The sequence below is a fragment of the Neovison vison genome, chromosome 14 (genome assembly GCF_020171115.1).
Source record: "Neovison vison isolate M4711 chromosome 14, ASM_NN_V1, whole genome shotgun sequence".
Taxonomy (NCBI): Eukaryota; Metazoa; Chordata; class Mammalia; order Carnivora; family Mustelidae; genus Neogale; species Neogale vison.
In genome coordinates this window covers 20657217-20670504 of record NC_058104.1, presented here as the reverse complement: position 1 = coordinate 20670504, position 13288 = coordinate 20657217, and the positions used below count along the sequence as shown (strand labels likewise).

General features: G+C 40.4%; 1 protein-coding gene across 9 annotated transcripts in view; it reads right to left on the bottom strand.

Annotated features, from left to right (window-relative positions):
* RBFOX1 (RNA binding fox-1 homolog 1) overlaps positions 1-13288 on the bottom strand; it is a 1452832-nt gene that overhangs the window by 1058152 nt on the left and 381392 nt on the right. The window contains exon 1 of one of the 9 annotated variants that reach the window (XM_044233293.1): positions 6622-6973. The exons of 7 other annotated variants lie outside the window; for them this stretch is intronic. In XM_044233293.1, the coding sequence (XP_044089228.1) occupies positions 6622-6666 (45 nt within the window). In that variant the 5' untranslated portion in view covers positions 6667-6973. Of the gene's footprint in view, positions 1-6249; positions 6415-6621; positions 6974-13288 lie in introns of those variants that run through there. One more of the 9 variants, XM_044233300.1, reaches the window with a different exon arrangement.

The window sequence follows — 13288 nt, the reverse complement described above, 5'->3', positions numbered from 1 at the left end:
ACTTCTACTTAAAAACCTACTCAAATTGTTTTTCTCTTCATTGGTTTTGCTACATGCTGGATATTCAACAGAGAATGAGACTGGCATGGTCATTCCCATGGTCTAAATGTGTAAGGATACACGGATTAGCTTTAGGCAAGATCAAACTGGGAATCGATGTGTCCACATCCACCATATCCCACTTGGCACGACCATATCAGGCTCCCCAGAAAATTTTTAAAGTGCCAGGAAACAAAATGGTTAAGTTTCTTGATGCCCTTTAGGAGATACAGTTCAATAATTTCTATTTTTCCAATACCACTATTAAATAAGGAATAAAATTATGCTCTTTTGAACATGACTGTTTTCCTTTGGTGATTTTTATTGTTGGAGGTGGTCATACAAAGAGAACTCGTGAGTCTTCCCGATTCTAGTGCAATGTACGTTTACAAGAAGGTAAACACCAAAATAAAGTTGTGGGCATTCGTATTCACTCTCACTTAAAAATCGTTAAGTTACTTTACAATTAATCACCACCAAATGAAACTCAAAATGTCTTCTTCGAAAACTCAAGTGAAGATGTTGCCTAAACAAGTATGCTTCTGCACCCCGAGAAATCTAAATTCTTAAACAGCCCGGCGAGATGGACAGGAACAGACTGTGGAGTTTAAATCCCAGCTCAGCTACTTATAAGCTGTGTGACCTTGGGCAAATTATTCAACTTCTCTGGGCCTGGGTTCTTGCCTCCGTAAAAAGTAGATAAGAACAGTATCAAGACCTTAGGCTTATCGTAAGGATTAAATTAATTAGTATTTTAAAATATTAACAACAGTGCTTGGCACATATGAAACACTATTTCAGCATTTATTAAATGAATAAGCAAATAAGCCTCTGTGCCAAACCTTTAAAGATAAGGAGAAAATAATGGTGTTTGAATGCTGAGAAGGAAGAAGGAAGGTTCTCGCAACTACTGTTGCGTGACTCATTGTATGATGCTGCATTTCTATTGACATCAGTACCACAGAAAGAAATTTCATTTTTCAGCACTTACGAGAGGTAACACAGAGTAAATCAGGGAAAAGTAGGTACTTTAATCACAATGACCCATGTCATATTTATAAAGAAAGATGCTGGAAGTAGGCAGCTGTAAAATTTTAAAGTCAAATTGTAAGAAAATATGGACCTTCTGATTTTGCATTATGATCCTATTCACAGTATCCAACTAGGGATTTCAAAAGTTTAATAACTGAAATTCATGTACCTTATCCAGTCTCTTGAAAAATCAGCCCATGTATATATTAGACACAACATCACTGATACTGCCTAGGACAGAGTTTCTCAATCTTGGCATGCCTGGCAATATGGGCTGGAAAATTTTTGTGGTTTTGTCCTGTGTATCCCAAGATGTTTAGCGAGATTCTCTGGTCTCAACCCGGCAGACGCCAGTAGCACCCCCTGTCCAAATACAACAACCAAATGTCTCCAGTATGTTACCAAATGTCCGTGTTGTGGGTTAGGGTTGGTTAAACACACTTGCCTAGTTGAGTAGTCAACTGAGTACCCATTTTGTGTATCTTTCTAAATTCAGAGTAATACATTTCAATGGCATGTTGGTATATTGAAGTCTGAAAAATATGGAGTCCAATCACTTATTCTAATTATAAAAAGTCTAGAAGATCTCTTCCCCATCTCTGAATTAGGCATAGCAATGCCTTCCCTGCAGAGTTAAGAACCAGAGAAAAGATGTTGAAGCTCCCAGTCCAGTGCAAAGCACACAGAGGCAGCGAGTGCCCAGGGAGAAATCAGTGCTGTATGGTTGTCTCTATTACTGCTGATGCATAACCACATCATCATCCTCATCATCCTCATCATCCTTGGCACTGTAACAGAAATGGAAGGCCTCTATTCAAACATTCAAATAGCTATAATAGACACAACTGGTAAGTTCATCTCATTAGCAAACAAGCAACTGATTTCCTTACCAGTAGAGAGTTCAATTAAACAACAAAGAAATCTATCCCCAGGTAGCAAATGCAGATGAAGAAATATTCCAAAGAGAAGAGGAAAGGCTGGCAGAGGCAGTCCTAACAGATAGCCCTTGAGTAGTCCTCTTTCCAAAGCAAAGGCCAGGTATACAGACCACCTTGATACCACCTTGAAACATTCCTGGTTTTCTATGCTGGATGGACAGTGCAAAGTTAAAACTACTGGGGCTTCCTGATTGTATACGTTTGTGAGTATCTGTTCTCTGTGTGATGAAAGTTTATCAAGCCAGTGAAGAAAATTTAACCAGCTAACCAAAAACAGTTGTGAATTCAGTGTGGCTCACTGTGACTCCTAATTACTCTGCAAGTAAAAAAAAGGGGGGGGTACATTTTAAAGAACTGAGTTTTGGCTAATTAGATAAAAATGAATACAGAATCCAGACAAGTACAGAAAAAGCAATAAATATGCCAACCATTGCATAATTTTAAAAAAAGAAAAAGAAATCACTGCCACCCTGGGAACATGGTTACAGTATTTCTGCTTTAATTATACCATTTCTCAAAAAGCTTTTCCTGGCCTCCATGACTTTGGAAGGAGCTGAAAGATTACTCACCACCGATTAATGTTAGGGAACTAACAACTGCACTCCTTGCTTTTCCTTTAAACCCAACTGAAATAATTTCACAAGAACTTGCAAATACAAAATTGTGTTAAGAACGTCCAATTGATCTATTTACATTTGCTACATCAAAGTATTCAGACATCATAAGTAAATGTGAAATGGGGGACTTCCAATACCTTATAGGTTATGCAAACACCTAAGCAGAAAGAATACTTTGAAATTTTTATGGAGCAGGAAAAATTGGAAGTGTATTAATCTAGGCAGTGAAATTGGGCTTTTTGTCATTTTTAATTGCTTGAATTCATAACCTAGTTTTGCTGAATCAAAAACGAGTTGCTACAGCTGACACAAGCTGTTTCAGCCTTTTGGGTGAGTGCGCGCACACACGCACACACACACACACTGCATAACTTTTCACATAAACTTTATATCTGTTAATAAAAAAAAAACTTCTAGACTAGGACACTGCAGCTCTAGGATAATTAAACAGAAAGGTTTCCAAGTTGAATATTATATGTTACAAGCTAATTTTTAAAGAATTACTTCTTTTAGTACCCTGTAAGTAGAGGGAGAGGACAGCATGAACACCAGACAGACAGAACTACTGTTTTGTTATATGTGATGTAATGCAAATAAATTAAAATACATAATTAAAAAACTCTGCATGCCCTTATTTGCTATTGTTTACTATTGCTCATAATATACGCAAGCGTTCAACTCTGCATGAAAATGAAGGAAAACAAATAGAAGGACAAAGACATCCACCCTTAAATATGTACAAAGACCTAATGTATTATCACAGTCTGGAGTTTTCAGATGTAAAACAAAATAAAGCTGAAAGTGCAAAAAACTTTAAAGGTCCATGCTTTTCTCCCTCCCTAGTTATTTTTATGTTTGTTGAAAAATCAATATGAGATGGGGGTTCAAGTCTCATAAAAGGACTCGTTTTAATTCCATTAGAATTACTTTCAAAGAACTTGTTCCAATCTACTCTGGGATGACTTTGACACCAACACACATGAATTTAAAAAAAAAAAAAAAAAAGCTACAACTAAACAGAAATAGAAGTGTAATTAATAATAGTAAAGATTTATTATTATTTCCTAAAAATTCTTCCTCTTTTAAACTACGTGCCATTTCTCTGGTACTGCAAATTCTGCTCAAAATCTAATAGAAAAATCATAAATTTACCATAAAGAAAAATCAAAATGATCTTTCACTGGACATTGTAATAGTTATTTAGCTCAAGATTGACCTATCCAACCAGGTTCTCTGTAATCAAACAGAAAATGATAAAGGGTATATACTCTGATTCTCATATAATATTCTCAAAACATGAACCTTTATTCTCAAAATCTTACAACTATACTTTGGAAGCAGGCAACTGCTGCAAAAAGCACTTTACATGAGATCTACTTTAACTTTTGTGTCATACTCATGGAGAGAGAAAAAAATTGGGAAAAAAACCCACTACGTGATACTTAAATAAGCTGGCCCATAAGTCAAGGCTGACAGTTGTTTCTCCAAAGTCCAAGTAAATACAAATTAAAATAAATTCTAAAATTCTAAAATCCAGATTCTAAAATTAAGACAGGAAATAGAGAAAATAGAAGTTTGAGGAACAAGGTTACAACAGACGAACAGAAAAATATGCTCAGCCCAATAAAGTTATAGCAGGCAAAGTGCAATGTTGTAAAAATCCATCAGTTGGTGATAACAGAAAAGATTTAGCTCTTTTCGTATAGTAAAGACATTCTCCAGAGTTGATTTGCTTGGATAATATGAAATGACAGGAAAAGTTTGAATATTTGCCTTTATTTATAAGATCAGGGTACAGCAGATTGCCTGATATTAATTGGTTCTTGTATATGACCAGAGAATACGAAAGAAAGAAAAAAAGGAAGGAAGAAAGAAAGAGGTAGGGAGGAAGGGAGAGAGAGAGAGGGAGATAGGGAAGGAGAAAGAAAAGGAAAGAAGAAAAAGAAAATCAAGTTCCAATTATCCTTCAGGGTGCAAAACATTTGTTATAATAAAAACGCAGTAGTAAAAGATATTTGGGAAGCTTTCTCTGCTCAATCACAAAAATAAAGACAGATGGAAAAAAACACAGGTGGATAGAGAGAAAGGGGGTGGCAGGGGTAAAAATAAAGGAAAAAGAGAAAGAGGGGAGGGGGAAGCAAGTTGGGAGAGGGCGGGGGACAGAAAAAGAGAGAGAAAGGAGGAAGAGGGTAAGTAAGGAGGGAAAGAAATATTCCCCCCATAGGTAATACTTCCTCCAACTCTTCAGAGAAGCAATTTTCTCTTCATAATCCATGAGTATTCTAACACAGAGGAAGTGCTGGCATGTGTGGAGAGTGTGAGTGGGCAGATAAGAGTTGAAAAATCCTGCTTTCCGCATGAAAATCATGAATGCTGCCCGCATTTCTTATGAACGCCAGTGGTAAACAGCTATCACTGATTGACTATAGTTTACTTACTTGAAGAACAACCCTCTTAAAACTTAATCACAGCAAGCCACAAAGCCAAGTGAGCCCATTTCACAAACACATTTATAATCGTGGCCTTTGGATTTCCGGAGATACATTTTGATCAAAAATAGGGAATAACAGTTGAGAAATATTTTATAGTCTCCAACCAATTTACTACCCGGCTACCCAAATAAAGAGGATTACACAATCCCTTTTTACTGTCTCTGTTATACATCGCTTTCGTTTCTGTGTAACCAAAATTAAACCCAAATGAAAAATGAGTAAATTATGAGATATCTAAAGATACTCCAACTGTGGCTCTCGGCAAGGAATTTAATGGACAATTCTAAAAGGATTTTGCTGAGGAAACTTTGGGATTCAGAATTCCCCCAGGGCCCCTCTTAAGGAGGGGGAGGCACAGCATCTTTTGTCCACAGAAATAAGCAAAACCACTGATTTCATTGTAATCTGAAAATCATGGCTCCGGGGATAGGCTGAGATTGAGTCTTCCAGGTGATCCTTCTAGGCCGATAAATGTCGTATTCAACACTCTGCATACTGTTTTTTGAAACGCCTGGCGGTGAATTCCCTCACTTTGGAAGTCCGAGCACATTTCTTCCACTTGATCTCTCAAGAAGGGCAACTCTTGTTTAATATAATGAAATGATCCAGAGCCCATTTCTTAAGTCAAAGCATTTCCAGGACTGTCAACGTAATCTCTGCTTCTTGGGAACCAGGAAAAGCAGAGAAGGTAAGGGCCCACCAGTACCACCAGCACGGTAGACATGTTTACGCAAACATGCAACACATATTCCCACACACGCACACACATGCCCCGGCGGAACACGAGAGTGCCAACTTTCCAGAGGCACGGCCCATCTGGCCAGGCGTTTCATAAACCTCCCATTTAAAGAACCGCGCAGCTCTTGCAAAACCCCTGCTAGCCTATTGGGACTTTCACGGGGTTTCTTATAAACGCTTATTCATCTCTGGAAATAAAGTTAAACGGAGCCAATGAGAAGGGGCAATGAAGTTCCCCACGAACTTCTAGTCAGTCAGGAAAATCGATTCATCTCTCTGGACTCTTCCCTCGCCGCAAACGCCCCTCGCCCTCCCCGGGTGTCCTGCGCCCCTGGGGGCTCCCGGGGCGAGCCCTGACCCAGCCTCGGAGGTCTCTGAGCCGGCCTCACGTACCGTGTCTCACTCACGCGCTGCAAACGCGTCCGCAGCCTCCCATCGCCGCTTTGGTTGAGCCGGATTCCTGCCGCCGCCAAGTCCCTATTCTAATCAGCAGCCCCGGAGGCGCACACGCCGCCACCCTCTCTGCGTGAACGTTGGACAGCGGCTGACGGCGGCTCCTCTGCCACAGGCAGCCAAAAATGTCAATTTGCACACTCCTCCCCCCTGTCGCCCGCCCCCGGTCCCCGTCCCTCTCCCACCCCCTCCCGCGAGTCAGTGGGCTTCAGCAAGCCTCTGCAGAAGCTGCCTCCTCTCTCTCCATCCCTCGCTCTCCCTCTCTGCCTCTCCTTCCCTGACAGTGTTTAGAGCCCTCTTCTCTCGCCTTACCTGAAGGGCATCTCCCACGACTGCAATTAGCTGCCAAGATTTCATTGTTGGCTGCAAAGTGCCTCCTGTTTCCTCCCCGGGAGAACACGGGAGAAGTCCGAGGCAACAGCAAACGGCAGCCACGTGCTAGCAATGTAAATGACTCCAGTCATCTGTCGTGCGCGCTGTGCCTGAGCTCGCCCCGGCTGCCTGGCAGCCTGACACCACCGCCAGCAGGTGCAGAACGCGCCGGGAGAGAGAGCGAGCAGCCCGAGCAAGGAGGCATTCAACGCGGAGGCGCACACAAAGGGAGGCCACCAAGGTGCCGGGGACAGCGCCCGCGCCCGAACCCAGCTTCTCGGGTGGCCTAGGCTTCCGCGCCAAAACACTCGCCAAATTGGACGCCCAATGTTTTTGCAAAGTCTTGCAGCCCGGGGGAAGGCGTTGGAGGCTGAGGCTGCGTAGGTCCCGCCTCCTCACTTCCCAGAGCACTTGGAAAGCACGGAGCAGGCAGCAGTATCTCGCCGCTTGCCCTCCCTCTCCCTCTCCTGCACGTGTCCCTTCCCTTGTTCTTTCAAGCATTAAATATGTACCACATGACAGAATAGGGCACCTTGCACGGTCCTCCGAGTCCACACTTGACAACCAATTTTAACTCACGAGCAGTGAAATGTCTAAAGGCAGGATATAAGCACTTCCAATTACTTACACTACTCCTGCATTATTCAAAATGTCCACGGGACAGTATTTATGACTTCCAATATGCTACTCCACATATAAATACTAGAAAAAGATGGAAAACCCCATCACGCCCTCCCCAACCACCCCCACCATAGGCTTTCCTCAGTGCTTCCTCAGAGAAACGGTTATAGTTTTCCTACTAGCTAAAACTTTGTGATCTCAGATCTTCTTACACATTATCTGCTAAATGAAAATGCTCCAAAACATGGCCCTGCTTTGAGGAGGAAATATCTACCTCGTCCTGCTGAACTTCTGAGATTACCTGTGAAAATGCATTTACCTTGAATAACAATGGCATCAAAGTAAATTTCAAAAAAAGCCACATACATCTGTGACTTTTTTTTTTTTTAATGGGAATGAGTTACTCCAGGCCCTGGGACTTCCCATTCTAAATGTTGCTTTTGTCAGAGACCAATCTTTTGGATGTAGAAAAATTAGGGTTTTTTTTTTTTTTTCTTTACAATCAAAACTGCAAGGTACATACACTAAGACGACCTTGCTTCTTCAAGCAATTATTAGTTGAACAGGAGGGAACTAAACATGGAAGGAAATTGTATATATATATATATATAGACTACATTCGATTAACAGTGAAATATTCATTGGACTCCTGTGTCATCTTCTTGGATATTCTATTTTAGTTAAAGGCCTTGTGCACAAGTGATTAGGATTTTATATATTGGTAAGCAAATTTTAAAATGCTATTAAATCTTTCAAATATTTATTTGCACATTTATTATAGCTCCATATCTTGAGGCAATATTTCCAGGTTTTTTTAGAACATGCCAAGTCCCTTACATAACCATCATCCATCTCTGTCACACCCAGTAAAAAATTAGAAGAGGGTTTTTTTTTTCCTTCTATGCATTAAGACTGTTTTAAATATTGCATTAATATACTGTTTAACTTCTTCCTTATGGAGTTAAGGAAAGTTGGTGTGTTTTTTTTTTCTCTGCCTGCCTTGTGCAGGGGGCAGTGGCATAAAAAGGATGGTAAAGTAGCATTAGACGTTCCTTTTACAGTGATGGTGCAGTAACAAATATACTATATTCTCTGATTATTTAAGTTGAAGTCTAATATATGCACATATCATCTCAGGTCAAGGTTTTCAATGGCACTGGGTAAAGTAGCAAAAGGCTTCTAGACTTTTGCTTAACCAGAACTCTTTATAATTACAGAGATGCATAAGATAAAGCCATATTATTGTAGCAGAAACTGGCATTCTCCAGGGAATCGTCTGATTCACAAATCAGTTCACAAAAGCAAGGTTAGGGGGAGTTAAGGATGGTGGGGGTGGCGGGTGGAAAGACAGCAAACCCTAATTACAACCCCATTGTCCCCGTGTTCCCTGGCACATATGGCCATTTAATCACAGAGTATGACAACCTTGGCAGATGTTGCCAAACCTGGTTATTGATATAAATTGCTATTCTCATGTGTTAGTGCCCCAGCAAAGACTTAAAACAATGTCTGTACTAATCTAGAGGGAAATAAAGGTCCACACTAGCATCTGTGGTAACAAGAGGATATGCAGCCACAGTGGGTTCCTTGCTTCCACTCCAAAGGAAAACAGCAATGAGTGAAATCTCCAAACCAAGGACAGAAAGTCTCCCTGTGGGGATATAAATTGGTGTCATCACTCCAGACACCAATTTACGAGTAGCTATTAAAATGGAAAATGTGCACGTCCTGTAACCAAGCAGCTGTACTTCTAGGTCTGTCCTAACAGAACGCATATATAAGCTGTGTTCACGGATATACCTGCACCACTGTTTGTCATGGGGAAAAAAAGACAAATACTTATCACCATAAGAAAATGCAATTTATCCTAGAATGGAATATTATATAGCCGTAAAAATGACTAGAGAAGGAATAATCTATAGCTATATAGGCATGAATGTGTATGGAGATGAAAATATCTACACATATTATACAGAACTACATAAACCTATTTTTGAGTCAAAATTTTGCTGAGATTAAAAATGTAAGTTTTAAATAATTCATATCCTATAGTACTATTTATGAAAGAAAATGCAAAAAGGGAATAATATTACAGATTTTCTGTAGTTACATAAATATTTGCAGATATACAAAAAATGACCCAGAGCAGAGGACGGCCAGATTCAGCCTCTTCCTGTTTTTGCACAGCTCACTAAATTTTTTTTTTAATATTTCAACTGTTAAAAAAAAAATGAAAGAACAGGAATATATGAAAAACACATTGAATTGCAACTTCAGTGTCCATGAATGAAGTTTTATTGGAGTACAACCATATCTACTTGTTCATAGTTATGATAGAGACCCAATGGCCCACGAAGCCTAAAATATTTACTGTCTGGCTTTTTAAAGAAAAAGTTCCTCAACTTCTAATCTAGCAGAATGGGCCCCAAATTCATAATAATGCTAGAAAAGGGAGAAGGGATTGCTGTTGAAAGTGGAGGTTAAGACCTCAATTTTCCTCTAAAAGAACATTTAGGGGTGCCTGGGTGGCTCAGTGGGTTAAGTGTCCAACTGTTGTCTTCTGCTCAGGTTGTGATCTCATGGGACATGGAATCAAGCCCTGCATAGGATTCTGCACTCAGTGGGGAGTCTGCTTCTCTCCTCTCCCTTCCTCTCTGCCCGACCCCCTGCTCATGCTTTCTCTCTTTAAAAATAGACAAAATAAATATTTTAAAAAGTAAAAACTAAAAAATAAAAGAACATTTATATATAAAATGTCTCGTATGTGCTTTATGTATACAAAGCCTATAAAGATAAATATACATGTGTGTGTATGTCTATACACATATATGTATATGTACATACCTGGAAGAAAACACTCAAAATTGGTGGTTCTTGGTGGTGGAAATAACAGTACTTATTATTTTCTTCTTTGTTATTTCAGGTATTTGTCACTTTCCCAAATAGATGTAAATGTAAGAAAATGGTGGACACCCCGGCCATGTGAGTTGTGACAATTCCTATTGTACCAATAGTGCTTTTCTCCCTCAGAAATTGCCTTTTCTCTTCAACTGTTGAATGACAAGACCTTCAAAAACACATCAAGGTTTAGCTCGCACTCACCTAACATTTCTGGAAAACACCAGTATCTAATTGCGTCTTCATAGGAAAAAAAAACATTCTAAGCTTCAATGCACTAAAGATTTTTATAAAAATCAATCTTATCCTTGAAGTAAAATGCGACGTAGATTATTCCTTCTGCTGGAAGTTATGGTAATGACCTACTGAGATATGCCTCGCTATACAGTAATATTGCTTCTTTACCAGTTTGAAAATATTTTCCTATAGAAAAGCACAAAGCAGGTTCAATCTGGAAAAAAATAAAAATAAAATAAAATTACATAGCAGCCACAATGGTGCTTTGTAGGATTAGAGCAGCGGGACCTAATGATTTCCTTCATCCTGACATCTAATCATCCAGTTGCATCAGGAAAGGTGAGCTTAATGAAGCATATTTAGATGGGAGAGCATACGATTTATGATGGGCTTGTTGTGGTTATATTCCTAAATGGATCCCATTAACTCAACATTGGTTGCTGGTAAATGGCCACATTTCCTAATAGACGAATGCATGAATCACCTGGGCACATTTGAGAAGCATGCTCTACAGAATGGTTCACCTTACAACTTCACACTGGGACCAGGTGGATGACCTTCTTTAATGAAGCTTAGCAGCCTTTCTTTGAGCAAGAAATAGAATTACTGCAACAGAGCACGCTTCTACCTCCTCATCCTTTAGCAGGGACACGTAACTTTACCCTTGGGGTGGCATGTATGAAGCTCACACTGAGAGGATATTTTTTTTTTTAAGATTTTATTTATTTATTTGACAGACAGAGATCACAAGCAGGCAGAGAGGCAGGCAGAGAGAGAGGAAGAAAAGCAGGCTCCCCGCTGAGCAGAGAGCCCAATGCGGGGCTCGATCCCAGGACCCTAGCATCATGACCTGAGCCGAAGGCAGAGGCTTAACCCACTAAGCCACCCAGGTGCCTGGAGCGGATTTTTTTTTAAATAGTGTTACAACAAGCAAGTATTGTTTTCAGTCCTTTTTATAATTATAAAACCTTTTTTTTTTTTTTTTTTTTTTAAAAAAACAGAGCTACGCTTTTATTTATTTACTTTTCAGGAAGTTTAAGACCTTGAAAGGTTCAGCATCACAGATGCTGTGGCCAAGGGCTTTAGGAGGAAGGTTGCTTTGGAATGTGGGACGTACCATACCACTGTCTCCACAAGCAGGAGTTCCTTTTCCCACTTTACTCCAGTTCTGTACAGTTTGCCACCAGGAGTCACTGTGCTGCTCTTTGCTCTGTACACAGAAGCACTTCCTTTGCTTAGAAAGAATTCAGTTTCATCTCGAGCATAAACGTCTCCAATTTCTTAAGAAGTGCTGTGTGCTCCCTCTGGTTCCGGAGACCCTGCTTATAACCAGCAGAAATGGCCTTGGACCACCGCCTTTCAGACATATTCGTTGTTTTAGGAGTCCGGACCCCTGCAGGCTTGCCCCCCCAAACAGCACGGCCGGAGCTTCCCTCACCTCATAGGTTCTCACTGTAGAAACGTGAGGAGATCGGAAAAGCACAGGGAAAGAGCCACTCGTTATTTATCACCCAGATGCCCACATGTAATGCATTGCAAATCTGTCAGCGTCGAAGACCTTTTTAAAGATTTATTTATTTATCTATCTATTTATTTATTTATTTGAGAGACGGAGTACGTCAGTGTGAGAGCAGTGGAGGGGCAAAAAGAGAAGCAGAGGATCTCAAGCAGACGCCTGCTGAGTGTGGAACCGACACAGGGCCCAGTCCAGGACGCTGAGATCATGGCCTGCGCTGAAACCAGGAGTTGGACACTCAACCCACTGAGCCACCAGGCGCCCCTCACTTCAAACATTTTTCACTGCGTATGGAACTAAGAAATCATGAGTATAGTAAAGACGCCTTACCATATAAATTACCTTATAGTATTTTCGCACTTTGCCATATATCATGAAGATTTTTCTGCCATAAAAAAATTGAAAAGAGGGGCACCTGGGTGGCTCAGTCGTTAACTGTCTGACTTTGGCTCAGGTCATGATCCCAGGGTCCTGAGATCGAGACCCCCATCGGGCTCCCTGCTCTAAGGGAAGCCTGCTTCTCCCTCTCCCACTCCCCCTGCTTGTGTTCCCTCTCTCAGTGTGTCTCTCTCTGTCAAATAAATAAATAAAATCTTTTTTTAAAAATTTGAAAAGACATCAATTTTGGTATGCCAATATAAGGATGCATAATTTCTTTTCACCCTATGTTAAATAACACTGAAATGGACAACCTGAATCTCCATGTTATGAACTTGTCTCTGGTCATTATTTCAGGATAAACTATGGGAAGTAAATCATTGAGTCAAAACATGGGCACCATTTTTAGAATTTTAGACATAAAGAATGAGAATCTTGGAATGTTCTACTAATCCATATACCTAGTAACAGGGGAGAAGAGAACCTCGCTCACCCTGGGAACAATTCTGAGCCAACTATTTCTTCTTTCAATAACCATCTTCCTCCTGGTTCTGGCTCGGTTCTTCCCCCAGCCACCTGCCCCAACTGGGCCACCACACCATTGCATGTTTAATTAGCATAAAAGAGCTCAAACATAGAAAACAAAGGTGGTAATGGGGAGCAATTTAAATCTAAGCTTATTTAACCTAAGTGGCTAGTGGATGCCCATTTTGTCTTAATTGCCTTTTAAACTAAAATCAATGTTAAATTACCTGAACAACAGCTACTGCACAATTGCAAACTGAAAATTCTTTAAGTGCCTCCTCAAAAGCCTTTGGCTCTTGTTTGGCCAAATGACAGGAAAAGAGTCTCTTTCTGCTTTATTGTGCTCCAGCTTTGGACTATGGGATATGATTCAAGGTTGGACACTCCTGAAAACAGCCACATGTGAGCTCTAGGATGAGTTGCTCCTTGACA